Here is a 23582-nt window from a genome sequence, read left to right as displayed (position 1 = left end):
TAAACATTTCTTTGGTGTGATGACTCGTTCTTTGAAATGGTCTTAGACCCAAAGAAACACAATGAAACAAAAACCATCCGCGACAATGACTGTTTTCCACAATGATAGGAGGATGGGAATGGCTGGTGGGAAGTCCACCACTGTGCCCTTCTTTGCAATCAGACCGTACCATAAATGTGAAGACAACGGGGACTCTACATCTGTCACTCCAGTCAATGCCAGAGTTGATTCAGCTGATCTGCCTGCTCTCACCACTCTTTGGAAACTACAAGCTACATTAAAGAAGACCAGCTTCCCTGAGCAAGTAAATGCTAGTCTTTAATTAAGGATGTACAAGTAGGGTAACTGCCATATCATAAACCTCAATTAATTTGTAAATGTGAGGCATAACAATCTCACTCACCTGCCTGCCTTCCAGCACATCTAAACACAGGTTTACCATTTGCTCTTCAAGGACTCTTTTCTTGACCATACAGTTTAAATAAAGTAGCTTGTGACTATGCAGGTAATCTATAAAGCCAGTTGTTCATGGGGACACCAGTTGAGGAAGAAGTAGAAGACTTATGTTCTGAGATTTTATCGGAGATTTTTTTATTATTATTATGTTATGTTAATCACCATACATTACATCATTAGTTTTTGATGTAGTGTTCCATGATTCATTGTTTGCATATATCACCCAGTGCTCCATGCAGAACATGCCCTCTTTAATACCCATCACCAGGCTAATCCATCCCCCCACCCCCCTCCCCTCTAGAACCCTCAGTTTGTTTCTCAGTGCCCATAGTCTCTCATGGTTCGTCTCCCCCTCCGATTTCCCCCCCTTCATACTTCCCCTCCTGCTATCTTCTTTTTTTTTTTTTTTAACATATAATGTATTATTTGTTTCAGAGGTACAGGTCTGTGATTCAACAGTCTTACACAATTCACAGCGCTCACCATAGCACATACCGTCTTAGTGGAGATTTTATGGGGAGAGTTTCAATGCCAAATATTTGGGTGATGGAAATTTTTATATATCTAAAATGTGCTCAGTTTCTCCCAATCTGATATACAAAACTAACTAGCATGTAGTGTTGGTGCCAGAGTAATAGAGTTTAGACCAAGACCTAGACTGGTTTTCTGTACAATTTCATAAATGTGAAGCAACCCATGCCTTCCCATACATATGGCCCATGAAGAATCAGTCCAGCCTCAGCCTGCTCTCAGGCTACCCTAGAAGCAAATGATGTATTTGGTTTTACCAATATAATACTAATACATAAAATATCTACCACAAGTGAAACAAGCACTTTCTATCTCCACTGGGGAAATTCATTCATTTCTTCCACAAATATTTATTAAACATTAACTATGTGAATGCATTGTTCTAAGTGCTAAGAATACATCAGTAAACAAAACACCACCAAACAAAACCCCTGCCTGCCATTGTAGCACTTACTTTCGAGTGAGATTCTAAAACACAGGTTCCTAGAATTTTAGAAAGAATCTTCTCATTTTCTTTAGGCCTCAAATTTCTGAGGAGAAGGGATGCTGATGGTGACATTCTGAGCTAGGCTAAGGAGAAGGGCAAGTATGTATTAACATGCCCTTCACTGTAAGAGGTGAGGAAGCCAAATGCTGACTTTCTCCCTGCTTGGAAAAGAGAGAAGAGGGGCTTGGTAGCAGCAAGCAGCTTGGCAATTCAGTCATTCCGCAGACATGTATGGAGCAACTATTATAAGACATTCTGATATACTAGTTGAATAACCCCTTTCTAAGACAATCCACTGCCCCCATCTGATACTGTCTCTTGTCTGTAAAAGTCACACCATGTCTAGGCATGTTCCCAAAGAGAACAGTTGGGTAATGGCGGTACAGAAATAACTGCAACTTTTACTTCACCACAGGTGGAGACATTTCCCACAAATGGGACGTTTACTTATTCACGTGATCAACGATCACTGTGCCGTGGGTTTTGTAGAGCTTTGTCTATGGCACCAAGGCGCTTCACGTCAGAATAACATCAGCTATGGCCCGAGAGGCTGAAGCCATGCGGCTTACCATGACTGAGATGTGCAGGATCCTCAGTTCCTCTTCTGCTGACTCATGCTGGGGTTCTTCCGTTGGGTCTTGTCCAGGGAGACTGGGGGCACCATCTTGGTGATGAATGTGAAAAAGCAAAGTGCCGTTCTCCAGCCATTGCTGTCTCCAGCGCACCAGAGGGATGTCCTCTGTGTTCCCTGAGATCTCTAGAGGACAAACACCAAAGGCACGGGTCAGAATTCTGACTGGACCGATCCGAATCTTATTCATCTTCTTCCTAGACAGTGGTACCAATTAGCCAGCATCAGTTAAAGGCAACAAAGGAGTCCAGCTAGAGTTAGGACAGGTTTACTGCTGTTTCGAATCTCAAGGAAGGGAAGAGGCCCTGAGAAAAAGAGAATGATCCCCCAGAGGTCTCTGCTCCATAATCTAGTGAGCCAGGCTCTCATTCACTGAGAAAAACACCAAGGTGAAAATTCAAGTTCTTCCCCATATTTCTATGATCAATAGCATCCTTTACCCAGCACAGTTTGAATACCCTGATAACCCCCCGAGGTAAACACAAGGTTGTTTGCCTCTTGTAAATTTGAAAATGTGAGTTCCTTAGAAATTACTCCTAGACACTGGTGAATCTACCAAGGAGGGGTTTGGTAATTACTATGCTGAGACCTGGCACGTCTGGAACAGCCCTGAGAGGTTACTGCAGAGCACCTGGGGCTGATGGGATATTTCTAAAACCACAATCATTTGCTGCATAGCCCACTGGAGATGTGTGATACTTGCTGTGGCAGGTGATGTTTTAATTCCCTTTAATTTTTCTCTCATCTTTGCAGAGCAGAGGTGGTGCATGTGGAGAAGGTGGTGAAGAAGTGGGCCCTTGTTACAGACAGAAGCGCTGGCCAGCTCTCAGGCTCTAGATCGGGACAGTGGACGATCACCAACGATGAATAACAAAATACCAAAACCCTACTATGCACCTCACACTGTAGGTGCTAAGCTACTCTTACAGGAGTATGCACTTATTACGTGTCTCTCTTGATAATATTCCTGAGCAATATCATATGGAAGCTTTGAGACATCCCACAATAGAGAGACCTGATTAATCTAGCCTTTCCTAAACTTCATTTGGCCCCCAAATCCTTTTTTCCTTAACAACCATTACCACCCTGGGGAACTAATACTCTGCTGAGCACACTTTGGCAATGCATGACTTTATAAAATTTCATTTTTTTTAAAAGGCATGGCTTCTTCTCCCAAAATTTATCACCTTTGACCAAAAAAAAAAAAGAATTCCATAGGCATAAAAAAGATTTAATAAGACATATTTGGAATAGTATTCTCATCAAGTACCACACCATAAAGAGGGAAGTAATTTTAAATATTTATGGAGTTTATAAATATCTTTCACTATTTGTAGGAGGACACAAATGATGTTGGGCTCTATTTATTTACTTATATATTTATTCATTACTTACCAGATATCCACTGGGCATGTATTATGCACCAGGCACTGTTCTAGGCACTGTAATACTAATCTAAATGAGTCCCTCAACAAGCTCTCCAAGGCAACCCACGCTGAGTGAATGTGAATGTGGCAGGTGTTACACCGTGTGCATAATGATACCATGTGGAAATGTAGAGGGAGAGAGTAGGCTTGCCTGGGTTGAGAGTGGAAAAAGGGGAGAAAAGTAACCTTTCAGAAGAAGATACTTGCGTTGGGTCTTAAAGGGAGAGTGGACTTCCTTGTAACAGGTAGAGAAGTGGGAAGAGGACATTCAGACACTGATAGGAGAATTAGAGGGAGAAGGAAGAATACTGTCCGGTCTTCTCAGGGTAGTTCATTGAGAAGCATTCATATGAGCCACAGGGTCGTTAGCCTGTCTCTAGAAGACACGGATAGTATTCCCTACCTCTTCCTAACAACCTCCAGACCAGGGAGAAGAATAAATGGGTGTGTGAGGGACGATGAGGGGACAGCACAGACAAGACGAGCAGAGCTCCCCTCCATCCTCAGCCCCTCGCCCAATCACCTGGAACACTCCGTCATCGCACCAGGATGGTAGGCTGCCCATGCTCTGGGAAGTGACCAGCACAAGCAGCCAGGAAGCTGCAGTGGGCAGAGAGTGTGACAATTGGAGGCTCCCCTGCATCGGGGTCTTGGTTTTCCATAGCACAGCCCCATTTGTTGAGTGAGGCAGTGAGTGACACGGGCCTCCTGAGTTCGCCGCTCCTCTAAAGGAGACCTTCCAGACTTCCAGGTGAAGAGAGACCCTCGGGAGTGCTTCCCAGCAGCAGTCCTGTGACACGTCACTGCAAGCCCCCTCATCACAAGCCCCCTCCCAACCACTGGTCAAGCCTTCACCTCGGAGCACCAGGAAGATTCCTCCTGGGAAAAACATCCCTCCCCCAAGTCCCTTCCCTGCCACTGCAGTAGAAACCAAACAGTCTCCTCACCACGGACAAGAATCACAAGCATTCACAGTTCCTAAATAGAGCACCTAACGCCATCACTAAATCACCCAGAGCCACACATGTGCAGCCTCCTACCCACACCTGCTCTTAGCAGCCTGGGATTAATTCCACACATGTTGGGTGCCACTTCAACCCTTCCTGTAACTCTTCAGAAGGAATCTAGCACCTTATAACTCTAAAGCACTTAAAACAATTTTTTTTATTTCCCAGGAGACCCTCATCAAAAAGGCCAGGCTCATTATCTCCGTTTTAACTGTGGAAGTAAGGACAAGTAAACACCCAGACCAAGGTCATGCCAGCCTGAATCAGAACAGGGGATAAAACTTATCAGATCCCCTCCACCCCCAACACAATCCAGACGACATGACCTTTGCACAAGCGCAGGGAAGAGAAAGCACTTGAGGACAGAGTCCATGTGGTGTTCTAGTTTTTGTGCTGTCATATTTAAATTTGTTGTGCAAAGTCTTCGTATTCCATGACTTCTTTTTTTTTTTTAAAGACTTTATTAATTTATTCATGAGAGAGAGAGAGAGGCAGAGCGAGAAGCAGGCTCCCAAGGAGCAGGGAGCCCGATGCGGGACTCGATCCCAGGACCCTGAGATCATGACCTGAGCCGAAGGCAGACGTTAACCATCTGAGCCACCCAGGCGCCCTCATGACTTCTTTTTAAATTGAGATCGTATTCACATACCATAAAATTCGCCCTTTCAAAGTATATATATTCATGAAGTTGTGCAACCATCGCCACTCTAATTCCAGAACATCTTCATTAGCCCAAAGAGCAACCCATGCCTATCGGCAGTCCAAGCCAATTTCTGAAGAGGAAGGCCTTCTGCTCCAGGGTCCTAGGGGTGATGGTACTAAAGAAAGAACAGGTGTGGTGGGGGTACTGACAAAATGCTCCCATGGGGAGGTGAGCTGAGAGCACAGAATCTCTGACTTTGGTTTCCAGGCCAGCCCTCTGAATCTCTTATGAGTTATTCATGCCCATTCCCATAGACAGCGATATCCTGATTCAGCCCAGACCAGACTCATTGTAGAGGGTAAAGGGCAAAGGAAGGAGGGCACCATGCCTGCCCATGAGGGCACCTGTCATTTTAAAAATTCAAGATAATTACAGAATGACAGCTTCTTCCTTGGCTTTTTTCCCTGTCCTGGCAGGATCTGACACGGGAAGGCTAAAACACAAAACCAGGAACTTATTTACTTATGCCATATCTGCCCTAGGTCAACCAATGAAGAACCAAAGGGCACAGGAAATGTTTTGTGGATTTCATCACCAATGGGGCTGGGATCAGAGCTTGAAACACCAATGTAATCATGTGCGTCTGGATGTTATAAGAGTATCTCAAGAAGAATGTCAGAAACTGCTCTACAATGTAAGCCTTCCCTGAGACTCCCAAGAAGTACAGATGGGAGGTGATGGTTACTCTACTACACGGCTTCCTGAGGGCTATGGAAGAGGCTCAGACAGAACCTTTGCCACAGTGTACTCATAAAACAAATGCCAACAGAACCCTTGACAGCCATGTCAAGATACCGTGGGTGGGATGGGCACCATGGCCACCATCACACCGTGGGACCAAGATCTCCAGGAAGGGAAGGCTCTCCTTACTTTCAGCATGTCCATTCTTCCCCTACACAACCTTCACATCTCTCATCACCTCCCAAAATTCTGGAACTGCCTGGAATACACAGAAAGCAGGATGCCATTTATTCTTGTACACAACGAAGATTTTTGGAGCACACTCTAATGGCCACATTCAGCAAACTGTGCTAATGATCCCTATTCTCAAGGAGCCTTTGATCGAGTAAAAGACTGAAGACATGGCCATGACTAAGTACCCGAAGCAGTAACAGCAGTGCTGAGTGAGGGGATGGCACCCGGCTGGACAGAAACCCATGGGAAGGGATATAATGGGAAGAGATGCTGGAGGCAACTCCAGATGAAGAGAATAATGTGTACAATGAAACTGCAGGATGATGCCTATTGGCAGAAGGGTGGAGTTTGTGCAGAGGAGTTGTGGAGGACCAACAAAGGCTAGAGATGTAGATTGATGTCAACTGTGAAAGGTGTGAATGCCAGTTTAAGGAGTTCTGAGCTAATGGAAAGTCACCCATGGTTTTAATAAGCAGAGAAGTGAATGAGGCCACAATTTAGAAAGATCAAGCAGACCCAGAAAGAGAGTAGCAGACTGACTGGACTCAATCCCAATCTCAGGGTAACCCCAATCCTATATTCTGCAGGGACCAAAATACTGACCTGGAATTCAAGAGACCCAGGTCTAGACTAACTTTGAATGAGCTGCCTAGCTTTGAGTGTTCTCATCTGTATAAGAGGGAGCTGGATAGAAGAATTTCAGGATCCTTCTGTAACTTAATATTCCATGATTCTAAGTCCAGAACAGTGTGCTTCCCATGACCACCTAGACAGACGATCATTTCAATGTGCCAAACAACGTCCAATCTTTTCTCAGGTCGAACCCACACTCCACCTCCCCTTTCCCTCTGAGCACAGGGTGGACAGGTTTGGGATATTTCATCAGAGCCTTTAAGAGCCAGGCCCATTTTCAGACTGGACCTCAGGCTAGTGAGAAAGGTTCTCATTCATGCTGCTGCAGATATGTGGTTTCTAAGGAAGAAATGTTGGGAGCTTCTGCATGTAATAAGGAACCAGGAGATGGGACCTCAAACAGAGACAGACATGCTAGAGAATAATCTGGGAGGGGGAAAGGCACAGAGGAGAGTGAGATAGGATCACTTTTAAATTAGCCTTAGTTATTGTTCTTTGTTTTTTAAGATTTATTTATTTATTTTAAAGAGAGAGAGCACACATGCACACATGGGGTGGGGGGAGGTAGAGGGAGAGAATCTCAAACAGACTCCCCGCTGAGCGTGAAACCTGATGCAGGGCTCAACCCCACAACCTTGAGATCATGACCTGAGCTGAAATCAAGAGTCAGACACCTAACCGACTGAGCCACCCAGGGGCCCCCTTAGTCATTGTTCTAATGTTAGTTTGTGTGCTTTGAACTTGTAGCACTGTCTCTTTGTGGGGTTAGCTTAGGATACCCAAAGCTTGCTACAAAAGTTCATTTTCCAGACATAACCACTCCCTCACACCGTCCAAGTGCCCTGTCCCTTCTTTAGGTGTCCCCTCATGTTAAGCATCCCTGAACTGAGCTGCTAAGACAACACAGCCTGTTAGCATCAGAATTTCCCCAAAAGACAACTTCATTGAGCACCAGATCCATGATGTCCTCTTTCAAAGAATTTGGGAATTTTAAGTCAAACGTGGATTTGAAATGGAGAAATTCTCAAAGATCCCTTCATTCACAGAGAAACTTAGAGGGGCTTTGAGTAGTCCTGGCTTTCTGGGCCCCTTTTTCACTCCTGGCAAGGCTGGGTTTCAAGCTGAACCCAGCTAAGTAGTAATGAGGTTGCTCAAGTGGTGAGGTCAAGCCAGAAGGAAGCATTAACTTGTCAATTCTTAGCCTCATGTTGAGGCATTGGATGAACTGACCATGCAGTCCTTCAAGGTTGAGGGTGACACCCCCTGATGGCCATTACTGACTATCAGGATTTTCAAACTTGCTGTTAATCTTAGAAACTCATCCTCCAAACCCAATCTCATACAACTTCTCAGGAGGTTCCCAGAGCCAAGTTAGAAAAGAACTCGATCATTTGGAAGACAAATAAAATGCACTACCACGAAACTCCCTGCTCTTAGGGGACTGGAGGAGGGTAATCTATGCATTATCAGTTTTGCTTGGTTGTTTTTCAATTCTGTTAAGTGTGATATTGTGACTAGCCCCATATTCTTTACGAAAAACTTCCAAGGGAAAGGGATTATTGCTAAAAACGTGCTATGTGAGAGGCCGTTCTGAGTTTCCCTATGTGATGAAACTTATAAGCTCAGGACTTTAGCAGTGATAAGCCAATTGTTCCAAACTAAGAATAACAAATGGGTCTTGTCCATCAGTGACTATCATGAAGGTAACCAAAGGTAAGCCCATGATATAATTACCCCTTTTCTTCCATTCTTTTTCACTTTTCTTCCCACCCTACCCCCCACCTGCCCAATTTCAGAGTTTGAAAGATAGAGATGGTAGGTGTAGTTTCCCACATGGTCTCATTATGGTCTTCCAACTGAAACTATTAACAGTGGCATTAACTTTCAACATCTTTGTAAGAAAATAACCTGCTTAAGTCAGGGGTTAATAACAGTAGAGGATCACTAATTATCCTGCGAATCTTTACCCTGGTATCAAACGTGACCCAAGTCTTTAATGTCTCTGGAATGGCAGCCTCTAAAGACTCCAACTTGTTCCGTAACATAATGACAGCAGCACATTAGTGTCCTGGCCATCTGTGAAGAAAGATAAGGGACAGATGAAGAGCAGACAAAGGAGAAGAACGCAAAGAGGAAGGACAAAGTCAAGAGAAGTAAGAAAAGGAGACGAGCCAGAGAAGCGATGTCCCTTGGGCTGAGTTGGCTGGACCTCTACCCCTCTCGCCACGGGGACCATCTGGAATGGAGTTCTGAAATGATACAATCCCACAGCCCAGAGTGAGAAACCCATAAGATAAGATGCCCTGCTGGGCCTGAATTCAAGGAGCACAGATGCCAGAAACACCCGATTGCTTGACTGAAGTCTGTGCCTACGGAGGCCTAGCTTAGTGAACAACAAAATGGGAGACAACATAGCCAGGAAATTCTTTTGTCAAGATGTTCAAAGTCCAACTGGGACTGGGGCTCTCACTGTGCTTCCTCTATTCAACTCACTGTCTGCCATGGGGCTGTTTCGTATCATCTCATGGCTTGAGCCATGGCCACAGAGCTATGCAAGGAAACACTTTATAGCAAAAGCCTTAAAATTTCAAGAATATCTTTTTCAAGTAAGTAGAACCTTCTTGACTTGCAGATTTGGAAGAGAAATTTTCACTTGTGACCAGAAGAAGGATAACTGAACTTCTATTTCCTCTGCTTGGTGACATTTACTCTCAAAAAAGAAGAGCGCCTCAAAGCATTAATGATCCAGTGATGAGAAATGGAATGGCAGGCTGAACGGAGCACTGGATGGGGGAGCTGGGAGAATAAAGCTGCTATAACCTCTCTGGAGCTCACTTTTCTCAACCTCAGATGATAGGATCAGAAGGTCTCTAAAGACTTCCCATCTGTGATCATGGTATTCCATGACCCAAAACCACACATGACACTTTGGTTCTAGTTACACTCCAAATCAGGTGCAGACTGAGTATATTTCTGTATGCCAACTGGATAAGACTCTGCAGAGGTTTTTCAAATCAGACTTTCCTCTTGGAGTCTGGGATGCTTCTAGCTCAGTCCAGCCTGTCACCTTATAGACTAAGGATTGGCAGTATGGACACTCATGATAGTGACCTCTGGAAACTCCAGTCAGTGGTCCCCAATAGTAAAGAACCATCCACATACAGATGCCTCCAAATGGTTTCCAACGAGTTATCAACCTTGTATGTTTATGTGGACAAGGGTAGTCTCAGTAAGAAAACGTCACCTGATCTCTCTCGGCAGCCCCACCTTATAGAGCAATCCTTTAAACATTAGAAATGCTCATTTCCTTTAAGGCTAGCCATCCACTCCACTTCTCTTTTTTCCAGAAGAGGTTTAAGATGGACTAAAATGAACCAACACAGAAAGCAAGAGTGATTAGAGAAAGAAAGAAGGACTCTTGACAGTCCATGGTTTGTTGTCTCTGGGGCCGAGTGGTGGCAGAGGATGCAAAAAAAACAGAAGGTAGATTTTAAGATCAGATGTGATGGAAAGCAGCAAAGCTTTCTATGGATGCTGCTGGAAGTAGGTCACTCTCTGCTACTCTGTGCTGGCATGAATAGCAATCAAGCAACTACACGAACATTCTATTTACCTAGCCATGGAGATGAAAACATTCCTGTGGCAGAAAAATGCAGCCAAAAGGTTCTGACACAACCAGAGAGATGAGGAAGCATTCAAATGGCTTATGATTTCATCCAAAATGGTTTGCTTATTCCGACTACAGTGTTTCTCTGGATCTTTTCAAACCTCTGCAAAGAGTTTATCCACATGATACTCATTAAAGTCTCATTTGAAAGGGAAAAAAAAAAGAAAAAAAGCCCAAAGCTCTTTGAAAAAGGCAGGGTTATCTGAGCTGCAGATGTACTAGTAAGAAAAATTTTAAATATATCCAGCTCTATTCTCCACTACCACCTGACTGACCTTTGTAAATTGAGATAACAGCATGCATTTAACAAAATCTGACATCAAGTAAGATGTGTAATAATATTTAAACTCAGTAATGTTAAAATATGTATTTACGGATCATTTCATACATTGTAATGAGAATAAGTCATTTTGAAGCCTGCGGTTTCATGACTGGAATTCTGATTTGAGCTTTGCAAGTCCTTGGGGGCCACTTCCCTGCAGTCTGGCATTGGAAGCAATATGGATGCCTGGATTTTGGAGAGCCAGGGCACTAGATGGATGCAGGGTGATTGCGAGGATACTGCTTCGCAGACCCAGTGAGAGCTATGCTCCTTCTGAATCCTCTCTCTTGTACTTTTAGTCCTTCATTAACAAAGAGTTTAGTATTTGCTTTAATTCTGATCCCAAACTGTTTCAGTGAGGCCCCCTCTGGCTTTCACCTTATGAAAGGGATGGGAAAGGAAAATGAGAACCACAAAAGATCACCTGGACATGACTTAAAAAGGAGAAAAGCCCGCTGCTTGTCCTCAACCGTCTTGATTCATCTCCATTTCTAATTAGTGCTCATCCACTTGTGTTTCTGTTCTTATCACCTGTGATTCAACTCAACGAGTAATGATGGACCTATTATGCGCTAGCTGTGCTAAGAAGCCCTTCAACATTCACGAGCTACCTTAATCCTCAGTGACCGTTTAATGGGGGTACTTATATCCCCATTTTACAGACGAGGAATTCTAGAAGTCAACCTACTTAACCCAAGTTCACCCAGTTAGTAAATACTAATTAGGAAGGAAAATTCCTAGGCCCCTTGGTGTCAAGGCTACTGTTCCTTTCCACTGTTTCAATTCCCACTCTCTCACTTTGCAAATCTCAACCCCAGGATAATATCTGACATCTGATGCACACCAGTCAACATCAATGTCTTCACTGTCCTTGTTAATACTGTTTGTTGTTGTCATTATTAGAATCACTCACATAAATTCCAGAATTGACTAATAATCCTTGACAGAGTTAAGCAAATGGTACTTTTAAATGACTCTAGCTGCTTAAGAGTTTTTATAAGTCCGGGAACCCAAAGTCCAGGAATCAGCTCAGGTCCATGAGGAACCTGGGCCAAGTCATTCGTGGACATTTCTCCAACGCTTGCTAGCGAGTGGAACACTCTGTAGATATCTCTTATAAAACTCCCACCCACAGACCTCTGCATTAAGATCCGGCTGCGGGGATTCTCGCAGAGGGAGGCTGAGCTACCTGTGCCCATTCAAGGCTGGCACGCAAGGCCAGCTCCAGTGAGCTTGCTATCAGGCACATGGCAAGATACTCCTGAATTCACACAGGCAGGCGTCCCCAGAGGGGCGTGGGAGTGGTGACTGTGGCCAAGGAAGCTGGAAGGGCCAAATGGACATAGTGTTAAACTAACAGTGGGGAACAAAGCTTTCTAGCTCATTCCTACAGACCTGTGAGCTCACCTTGCTGACCATAAGCATTGCCTTCTTGCACATACATGGCTGGGCAGGCAAGGCATCTCTCTAGGGTCTTCTCTCTAAACTATTTCCTCCTTCAGAAGAGGGGGGTCAAGTGACTTCTAAAGCCTCTTCTCACTCTAAGATTCCCTGATTTTATTTTCCATCTTTCTATGATCTACAATTGCCATACTGGGAGCTGAACCTTAGGTTCCTACAGAGTGAAGATGAAAAATGGTAATAATCTTCCGTATCTCTGCTGTGTTATCCAGCCTGAGAAGGGAGAGTGGGAGGGAATTCTACAACGACTCAAGCATGTGAAAAATTCCTTATTATAATCACTGTGTTATAACATGCAAAGCCCTTTCTTATAAAGCCCCCTTCCTTTTCATTCATCAATCCTGTGTGGTAGGTTTTACAGAAACAGAATCAGAAGGCCAAAGAGGGTGAGTGAGGATCGCAAGGGTTAGAGCTAATGAGACGGAGATAACGGGGCTCAAATCCAGCCTTCTGACTCCAAGCTCAGTGCTCTTTCTACCAAACGGTGCTGTCTACCAGAGTAATGTTTATTTATACTGAGAAATCATGAACCACTGTGCTTGTATTTCAGCTTAATGAATTAGATATACAGAAGATATACAGCAAGAGTAAACACTGTCAGGAGTTTGAAGAGTTTGGGTTCATAGACCCAGAAATGAAATTGAGTTATTAACCAATTCTCACTAGTGTACCAATCACATGGCAATCTGATGTGATTTCCCTGTGACAGACTCCCTTGGAGGATCAGATCAGCTTCTTCCTCTCTTCCAGTTATGGGTCTAAAGACTCTCTTGACACTGCCTTGGGCCCATTTCTGCAGGCTAATTTGTATAAGTGCTCATTACCGTAGGGGTCAAGATGACCTCTAAATGACCTGACAGACTCCCCAAGGAACTGTGTATCTAGCCATCTAGTCCCCAGTGATAGTAATTTAAGGGAATACCAGGTCCTTTGATTGTTATAATATGTTGCTGCTTAAACAGGAATAGCAGACCTTTACAGGACCAGTTGCTAACATCTTTCCACTTCTATTTCCCTCTTTCTTTAGTATAGCCCTCTCTTAATTCTAAAGTCCTCCCCTCCTCTACGGGCCCTCTACACGAAACACACATTAAGGGGCTGATAGTGAAAAATAAGGAGTCAGGCATTCTTCATAAAGGACTTATTTTAGAAAACAGGTAAAGTCTGTCCACCATTTTGCATTCATCAGTGGCACCAATCCTCATGCCTACTTTGTTCTTCTGCCCCTTATGGTGCTGGTGACTGCTCTGTGGGGGTGTGTCTGAATCTCTGTGCTTTTATTATCATATATACTTCATGGCACCATGCTCTGCACGGCCCTAGTATTCATAAAGTGCTGGATGATATAAAGATCAGGCTAAGTTTGCCAAAAATGAAGTAGGACAATTGATAAGTATTACCATTTCTCACAACAACCAATATTTAGCTAAACACATACATGCTCCATAAGCTACTTGACGGCCTATAAGGTAGGTACTATTATTATTAATTTTTAAAAAATTTTTTTTATTCTTATGTTAATCCCCATACATTACATCATTAGTTTTAGATGAAGTGTTCCATGATTCATTGTTTGTGCATAACACCCAGTGCTCCATGCAGAATGTGCCCTCCTCAATACCCACCACCAGGCTAACCCATCCTCCCACCCCCCTCCCCTCTAGAACCCTGTTTGTTTTTCAGAGTCCATCGTCTCTCATGGTTCGTCTACCCCTCCGATTTCCCCCGCTTCATTCTTCCCCTCCCGCTACCTTCTTCTTCTTCTTTTTTTTTTTCCTTAACATATATTGCATTATTTGTTTCAGAGGTACAGATCTGAGATTCAACAGTCTTGCACAATTCACAGCGCTTACCAGAGCACATACCCTCCCCAGTGTCTATCACCCAGTCACCCCATCCCTCCCACCCCATCCCCCACTCCAGCAACCCTCAGTTTGTTTCCTGCAATTAAGAATTCCTATCAGTGAGATCATATGATACATGTCTTTCTCTGTTTGACTTATTTCACTCAACATAATACCCTCCAGTTCCATCCACGTCGTTGCAAATGGCAAGATCTCATTCCTTTTGATGGCTGCATAATATTCCATTGTATATATATACCACATCTTCTTTATCCATTCATCTGTTGATGGACATCTTGGCTCTTTCCACAGTTTGGCTATTGTGGACATTGCTGCTATAAACATCGGGGTGCACGTACCCCTTCGGATCCCTACTTTTGTATCTTTGGGGTAAATACCCAGTAGTGCAATTGCTGGATCATATGGTAGCTCTATTTTCAACTTTTTGAGGAACCTCCATACAGTTTTCCAGAGTGGCTGCACCAGCTTGCATTCCCACCAACAGTGTAGGAGGGTTCCCCTTTCTCCGCATCCCCGCCAACATCTGTCGTTTCCTGACTTGTTAATTTTAGCCATTCTGACTGGTGTGAGGTGGTATCTCATTGAGGTTTTGATTTGGATTTCCCTGATGCCGAGCGATATTGAGCACTTTTTCATGTGTCTGTTGGCCATTTGGATGTCTTCTTTGGAAAAATGTCTGTTCATATCTTCTGCCCATTTCTTGATTGGATTCTTTGTTCTTTGGGTGTTGTGTTTGATGAGTTCTTTATAGATTTTGGATACTAGCCCTTTATCTGATATGTCATTTGCAAATATCTTCTCCCATTCTGTTAGTTGTCTTTTGGTTTTGTTGACTGTTTCCTTTGCTTTGCAAAAGCTTTTTATCTTGATGAAGTCCCAATAGTTCATTTTTGCCCTTGCCTCCCTTGCCTTTGGCGATGTTTCTAGGAAGAAGTTGCTTCGGTTGAGGTCAAAGAGGTTGCTGCCTGTGTTCTCCTTTAGGATTTTGATGGACTCCTGTCTCACACTGAGGTCTTTCAACCATTTGGAGTCTATTTTTGTGTGTGGTGTAAGGAAATGGTCCAGTTTCATTCTTCTGCATGTGGCTATCCAATTTTCCCAACACCATTTGTTGAAGAGACTGTCTTTGTTCCATTGGACATTCTTTCCTGCTTTGTCAAAGATGAGTTGACCATAGAGTTGAGGGTCCATTTCTGGGCTCTCTATTGTGTTCCATTGATCTATGTGTCTGTTTCTGTGCCAGTACCATGCTGTCTTGATGATGACAGCTTTGTAATAGAGCTGGAAGTCCGGAATTGTGATGCCGCCGGCTTTGCTTTTCTTTTTCAACATTCCTCTGGCTATGCGGGGTCTTTTCTGGTTCCATACAAATTTTAGGATTATTTGTTCCATTTCTTTGAAAAAAGTGGATGGTATTTTGATGGGGATTGCATTGAATGTGTAGATTGCTCTAGGTAGCATTGACATCTTCACAATATTTGTTCTTCCAATCCATGCGCATGGAACGTTTTTCCATTTCTTTGTGTGTTCCTCAATTTCTTTCATGAGTATTTTATAGTTTTCTGAGTACAGATCCTTTGTCTCTTTGGTTAGATTTATTCCTAGGTATCTTATGGTTTTGGGTGCAATTGTAAATGGGATCGACTCTTTAATTTCTCTTTCTTCTGTCTTGTTGTTGGTGTATAGGAATGCCACTGACTTCTGTGCATTGATTTTATATCCTGCCACTTTACTGAATTCCTGTATGAGTTCTAGCAGTTTTGGGGTGGAGTCTTTTGGGTTTTCCACATAAAGTATCATGTCATCTGCAAAGAGTGAGAGTTTGACTTCTTCCTTGCCAATTTGGATGCCTTTGATTTCTTTTTGTTGTCTGATTGCTGTGGCTAGGACTTCCAATACTATGTTGAATAGCAGTGGTGATAGTGGACATCCCTGCCGCGTTCCTGACCTTAGGGGGAAAGCTCTCAGTTTTTCCCCATTGAGAATGATATTCGCTGTAGGTTTTTCATAGATGGCTTTTATGATATTGAGGTATGTACCCTCTATCCCTATACTCTGAAGAGTTTTGATCAAGAAAGGATGCTGTACTTTGTCAAATGCTTTTTCTGCATCTATTGAGAGGATCATATGATTCTTGTTCTTTCTTTTGTTAATGTATTGTATCACATTGATTGATTTGCGGATGTTGAACCAACCTTGCAGCCCAGGGATAAATCCCACTTGGTCATGGTGAAAAATCCTTTTAATGTACTGTTGGATCCTATTGGCTAGTATTTTGGTGAGAATTTTTGCATCCATGTTCATCAGGGATATTGGTCTGTAATTCTCCTTTTTAATGGGGTCTTTGTCTGGTTTTGGGATCAAGGTAATGCTGGCCTCATAAAATGAGTTTGGAAGTTTTCCTTCCATTTCTATTTTTTGGAACAGTTTCAGAAGAATAGGTATTAATTCTTCTTGAAATGTTTGGTAGAATTCCCCTGGGAAGCCATCTGGCCCTGGGCTTTTGTTTGTTGGGAGATTTTTGATGACTGCTTCAATTTCCTTAGTGGTTATAGGTCTGTTCAGGTTTTCTATTTCATCCTGGTTCAGTTTTGGTAGTTGGTACATCTCTAGGAATGCAACCATTTCTTCCAGGTTATCTAATTTGCTGGCATAGAGTTGCTCATAATGTGTTCTTATAATTGTTTGTATTTCTTTGGTGTTGGTTGTGATCTCTCCTCTTTCATTCATGATTTTGTTGATTTGGGTCATTTCTCTTCTCTTTTTGATAAGTCCGGCCAGGGGTTTATCAATCTTGTTAATTCTTTCAAAGAACCAGCTCCTAGTTTCGTTGATCTGTTCTACTCTTCTTTTAGTTTCTATTTCATTGATTTCTGCTCTGATCTTTATTATTTCTCTTCTCCTGCTGGGTTTAGGCTTTATTTGCTGTTCTTTCTCCAGCTCCTTTAGGTGTAGGGTTAGGTTGTGTACTTGAGACCTTTCTTGTTTCTTGAGAAAGGCTTGTATTGCTATATACTTTCCTCTCAGGACTGCCTTTGCTGCATCCCAAAGATTTTGAATAGTTGTGTTTTCATTTTCATTGGTTTCCATGTATTTTTTTAATTCTTCTTTAATTTCCTGGTTGACCCATTCGTTCTTCAATAGGATGCTCTTTAGCCTCCATGTATTTGAGTTCTTTCTGACTTTTGTCTTGTGATTGAGCTCTAGTTTCAAAGCATTGTGGTCTGAAAATAGGCAGGGAATGATTCCAATCTTTTGGTACCGGTTGAGACCTGATTTATGACCTAGGATGTGATCTATTCTGGAGAATGTTCCATGGGCACTAGAGAAGAATGTGTATTCCATTGCTTTGGGGTGGAATGTTCTGAATAGGTCTGTGAAGTCCATTTGGTCCAGTGTGTCATTTAAAGTCTTTATTTCCTTGTTGATCTTTTGCTTAGACGATCTGTCCATTTCAGTGAGGGGGGTGTTAAAGTCCCCCACTATTATTGTATTGTTGTCGATGTGTTTCTTTGGTTTTGTTATTAATTGCCTTATATAATTGGCTGCTCCCATGTTAGGGGCATAGATATTTACAATTGTTAGATCTTCTTGTTGGATAGATCCTTTAAGTAGGATATAGTGTCCTTTCTCATCTCTTATTACAGTCTTTGGTTTAAAATCTAATTTGTCTGATATAAGGATTGCCACCCCAGCTTTCTTTTGGTGTCCATTAGCATGGTAAATGGTTTCCCACCCCCTCACTTTCAATCTGGGGCTGTCTTTGGGTCGAAAATGAGTCTCTTGCAGACAGCGTATCGATGGGTCTTGTTTTTTAATCCAGTCTGATAGCCTGTGTCTTTTGATTGGGGCATTGAGCCCATTTACATTCAGGGTAACTATTGAAAGATAGGAATTTAGTGCCATTGTATTGCCTGTAAGGTGACTGTTACCGTATATTGTCTGTGTTCCTTTCTGGTCTATGTTACTTTTAGGCTCTCTCTTTGCTTAGAGGACCCCTTTCAAGATTTCTTGTAGGGCTGGTTTTGTGTTTGCAAATTCCTTTAGTTTTTGTTTGTCCTGGAAGCTTTTTATCTCTCCTTCAATTTTCAATGACAGCCTAGCTGGATAGAGTATTCTTGGCTGCATATTTTTCTCATTTAGTGCTCTGAATATATCCTGCCAGTCCTTTCTGGCCTGCCAGGTCTCTGTGGATAGGTCTGTTGCCAATCTAATGTTTCTACCCTTGTAGGTTACATATCTCTTCTCCCGAGCTGCTTTCAGGATTTTCTCTTTGTCTATGAGACTCGTAAGTTTTACTATTAGATGTCGGGGTTTTGACCTATTTTTATTGATTTTGAGAGGGGTTCTCTGTGCTTCCTGGATTTTCATGCCTGTTTCCTTCCCCAAATTAGGGAAGTTCTCTGCTATAATTTGCTCCATTACACCTTCTGCCCCTCTCTCTCTTTCTTCTTCTTCTGGGATCCCAATTATTCTAATGTTGTTTCGTCTTATGGTATCGCTTATCTCTCGAATTCTGCCCTCGTGATCCAGTAGTTGTTTATCTTTTTCTCAGCTTCTTTATTTTCCATCATTTCATCTTCTATATTACTGATTCTCTCTTCTGCCTCATTTATTCTAGCAGTTAGCGCCCCCATTTTTGATTGCACCTCATTAATAGCCTTTTTGATTTCTACTTGGTTGGATTTTAGCTCTTTTACTTCTCCAGAAAGGGTTTCTCTAATAACTTCCATATTTTTTTCAAGCCCAGCTAGTATCTTTAAAGTGATGATTCTGAACTCTAGATCTGACATCGTACTAATGTCCGTATTGAGTAGGTCCCTGGCAGTCAGTACTACCTCTTGTTCTTTTTGTTGAGGTGATTTTTTCTGTCTTGTCATTTTGTGCAGAGGAGAACAGATTAATGAGAGAACAAAATGCTAGCAGAGTAACAACGTCCCCAGAAAATATACTCTAAACAAATCAGAAAAAACCTGAAGCAGTGGGAAAAGAAAGGGAAAGAGAGAAAAAAGAAAAAGAAAAAAAAGAAAAAGATAAAGATAAAAACAAAAAGAAACAAAACAAAACAACAACAACAAAAAAACCAGAATGTGATCAAATATGATCAGGCTGGTATATAGATCAGTGCCACACACTAGATTTGGGGTGTATTTTGGTCTTTTAGAAGAAAGTGCCTCCCAAAATTTTAAAGAAAGAAAAACTTATATATGTACAAAAATAAGGGTTGATATGATGAAGGGATGGAATATGACTGTAAAGATGGAAATTATAAAAAATTTTATAAAAGGAATTGATAAGAAGTTGTTTGAAAAAAAGAAGAGGATTTAAAAAAAGAAAAAAAAAAGGGAGAGGATGTGATCAGGCAGGGGAATAGAAAACACCATATACTAGAGATTTAGGGTATATTTTGATCTGTTAGAAGAAACTATCTCAAAATTTTAAAGAGAGAACAACTTATATATATAAGCCATAAATATGGGTAACTACTATGAAGGGATAGAATATGACTCTAAAAATGAAAAATAAAAATGTTTTTTTTTTTAAAAGGGATTATTAAGATGGTTGAAAAAGGGAAAAAGAAAAATTCAAAAAGAAAAAAAGACAGTTAAAAAAAAATTAACTTTGAAAGACTACAGAATCATGGTAAAAAAGCCATGAATTCTATGTGCAGTAGTCCCCTAGAGCTGGAGTTCTGCTGTTCTCATGATGGGTAAACTTGGTCTTGGCTGGCTGTTCTCGCTGATCTTCTGGGGAGGGGCCTGTTGCCGTGGTTTCCAAATGTCTTTGCCGGAGGCAGAATTGCCCTGCCCTTGTCCCCTCCTGGCTAAGTAATCTGCTCAGGTTTGCTCTCCGGGGCTTTTGTTCCCTGCGCGCTTTCCGTACAGCTTTGGAGGCGGAGAGTGAAAATGGCGGCCTCCCAATCTCCGCCGTGGAAGAGCCGAGAACTCGGGGCCCTGCTTCTCAGTGAGCCCTCAGAGAAAAGCCGTCAGTCACTCCCGTCTCCCGGGTCTCCAGCCGCACTCTGTGCTCACCCGGCCTGTGACCGGCGTTTCTATCTCTGGCACCCGACCCCGGGTGGAGTCTCCAAACCCAGCAGATCCCTGCGGTGCACTCACGCGCGGCTCCTCCCGGGGGAGGAAGGTGAGTCTCCCCGGATCTGCCGCTTGTTGGGTCCCTGCTGGAGGAGCAGTGGCCCGACTGTGCCGCGGATCACGGTTTATGGCAACCCCGAGCTGAGAGCCCGCGCCTGGGCTCCGCCTCTGCAGCCGGCTTCCCTGCTCCGATACCTGGGAGCTCTGCCACACTCAGGCACCCCCGGTCTTTCTGTGACCCGTGGGTCCTGAGACCACACTGTCCCGGAGGGTTCCACCCCCCGCTTAGCCACCAGAGTGACGTCCCTTGGCGGAGCAGACTTTTAAAAGTTCCGATTTTGTGCTCCGCGGCTCTATCACTTGCCAGAAGCGGCCGCCGGAGGCCCCTCCCCCGCCGTCTATCCTCCCGAATATCGCCTCGGATTCACTTCTCCGCACATCCTACCTTCCAGAAAGTGGTCGCTTTTCTGATGAGAGAGTTGTTGCTCTTCTTTTCTTCGATCTCCTGTTGAGTTTGTAGGTGTTCAGAATGGTTTGATCCCTATCCAGCTGAATTCCTGAGAGGAGACGAAATCCAGGTCTCCTACTCCTCCGCCATCTTGCTCCGCCCCCCAAGGTAGGTACTATTATTATCCCAGGATTGGAAGGTGAGGCACGGAGAGGCTAGGTCACATGACTTTGGTACCGTGACTCCAGAAAAGGAACACATTCTTCCTGAAGCCTCACACTGTCCATTTATGAATTCTAAGGGACAGATCCAGTGAGGGATCATTAGCACCCAAGCCAACAAGCTGACTTCACCTCTTGCCACCAGTGACCAAGTACAGGGCTGTGGTGAGATCAGTCAGGCAGAATCCTTGGTATCATCTGCCATGGCCATGAGAATGGGGAGTGGTGATGCACGAACTGGACCTGATAATCTATCCATATATTCTCTTTTGACTTGATCAAGTCAAGAATTGGAAGATACAAATATCAGCCCCCAAACACATATGGTCTTAGAACCCAATTCAGAATAATGGTTAATGCCTATGAAGTATTTACAATAAGATAGGCACTACCTAAGGGCTTTTGAATATATTGACTCACTTCATCCTCACAGCTGCTGCATAAAGTGGAGAACAACTACAGGTGAGAGAGCTAAGGCTCAGAAAGGTTAAGTAGCTTGCCTAGCATCATACACTTAGCAAGTGGAAGAGACTGAATTCAAACAAGATATCTAGCTCCAGAGTCTGGGTTCTGAGCCTTCCCTACCCCTTCCTGTGGGGATCCAAGTATATACCCTCTGTTATAAGACTAATTTCTAATTCATCTACTTGCTCACTATGTCTTCCTTGCCCCTTTTCTCCTGACTTTTTGCCACAGTCTTGTTACTATGCTTGTATTTTAACTGGCATTACATTTCTTCTGGAGTTTCATTTTTAATTCTCAGCAATGTTCCACCCATATTTCCACTGCAAGATGACCTCCCATGGTTAGTTTTCCTTCTTTGCTGGTCCTGGCATACCATATTAGTACGAAAGATCAGAAATTAACACGTGGAGGTGGCATTGACATTTCCATTCCCTACTCAGTAGAACTAACCCATTAATTAGAGGCTGTAACTAAAACAATGTTAGGTGAGTTTTGCAAAATGAAAATAAAATTGCTGGGTTTTCTGCTTCTCATTCTAAAGGAATACAGCTATAAATTTCATAATCAAGCCATTAGATTGAGAACACAGGTGATGGTAGCAGAAATGATTGGGTTATGAGACTTAAGTCAGGACACAAAAACCGGAACTTAGGGACAGCTGATAGCTTCTTCATCTAGTCCCCATTCTGTGGCCAAAAAGGCACAGAGCTGGAAGGCAATTTTGTGTCAAGAGGCTCATATCCTCTTGGACATTGTCTTAAAACTAAGGTCAATCTAGGGCACCTTGCTGGCTCAGTCGGTAGAACATGGGACCCTTGATGTCAGAGTTGTAAATTTGAGTCCCACACTGGGTGTAGTGATACTTACAAATAAAATCTTAAAAAAACAAAAAGCTAAGGTCAATCTCATCGTCTTAGCAGCTATGTCTTTTTCATTCATGAAACTTCCAATATCTTGTTTGTTTGTTTACTAAACCTATATCTTCTGATTGTACCAGGAGTACTTCCTTTATTTATCCTAAGCTCACCCTCCCTGGGTTTCAAATAGAACTTTGAATCCTAGCAGTTGAGTATTTGGTGAACAAGGTCACACATACTTCATATGATAAATATGGATCACCTTCCTCTCACAGTGTTCGCCTTTGTTATCAGCAGACTCATATTTCTTTCATCCATATTTGGCTTTTGTGTCTAGTATGTATCAGGCTTTTTATTCTACCTTCATAGAACCGCACCCACTTACTCTTGACCTCTGCACCTGCCATTCTTATGTTTCCTCTGGGTTCATTAAATGCGTTCCCTAGAGTGGAGTATGCAATATAGCAGAGACAGGAAGGATCCTAGTATCAGAAAACCCTAAGTCTGAGGCAAGGTTCCTGCACCTATTACTCTGAAATCTTTATGGCTCAGTTTCTCTATCTTTCAAAAAATGGGAGTAATACAAACATCTACCTTATGAGGTGATTAAAGTGAAAATGCAAATGGAAATGCTTCAAAATACAAGAAATATGAGTTGTAGTTATTAATATTAATGTGATCCTTAATGATCAGTGACAAGAATAAATTATCTTATTCCTGGTAAAGAATCAACATGGCTCTACATAAGTGTAGAGTACTGTTGGGTTTCCCATGCCCTTTATGATGACATTTTGTTCCCCCATTTAAGCCAGGATAGCATATTGGGTCCATGTTTCCAGCGAAATGACTTTAATGAATTCTAGGTTATTTTTCTGAATCATTAATGATGTGACATACACCCTTTTATTTTATAACTATAAGTAGATCCTGTATCTGGGAGAGCACTGCCTTGACATTGATAGTATAGAAATCACCTCCCTCTCTTCTGTCCTCTGACATGGATTCTAATGATCAACTTGCAGACTGCCTCCATCAACTTGACTTTTTAGTTTATCTATAAAGCCTAGTATCATCTAAATCATTTGTAAAGACTGTCACTTATACTGCTTTCATAACTGAGGTTCCATCACCAACAAATATGGTGGTAACTGACCATTAAAAAATAGATTTTAAAGGTAGAACCTGGCAAAGCTTTCTGAAAATCTAAGTAGATCCTCTTGATGAGCATGTATGGTACACCCTTATAACAGTGACACTTAGACTTGATTCCCGCTATAGACTCCCAGCGTTACCATGACCCCCACTGCTTGTGCCCACCCCTTACACTCACACTGGATTCAATTCATGTTGAAGTATTTACAGACCTCATCCATCATCATCAGCTTCGGTGGTTT

The 23582-nt window shown here is 42.7% G+C and overlaps 1 protein-coding gene across 2 annotated transcripts in view; it reads right to left on the bottom strand.

Moving 5' to 3' along the window:
* ASTN1 (astrotactin 1) overlaps positions 1–23582 on the bottom strand; it is a 304291-nt gene that overhangs the window by 181778 nt on the left and 98931 nt on the right. For both annotated transcript variants that reach the window (XM_044916397.1, XM_021682607.1), the window contains exon 2: positions 2044–2231. In XM_044916397.1, coding sequence (XP_044772332.1) covers positions 2044–2231 — 188 coding nt within the window. The remainder of the gene's footprint in view (positions 1–2043; positions 2232–23582) is intronic.

Source organism: Neomonachus schauinslandi, chromosome 6 (genome assembly GCF_002201575.2).
Source record: "Neomonachus schauinslandi chromosome 6, ASM220157v2, whole genome shotgun sequence".
NCBI classification, from domain to species: domain Eukaryota; kingdom Metazoa; phylum Chordata; class Mammalia; order Carnivora; family Phocidae; genus Neomonachus; species Neomonachus schauinslandi.
Note: the sequence above shows the minus strand (reverse complement) of the source record. Positions and strands in the feature narration are given on the sequence as shown.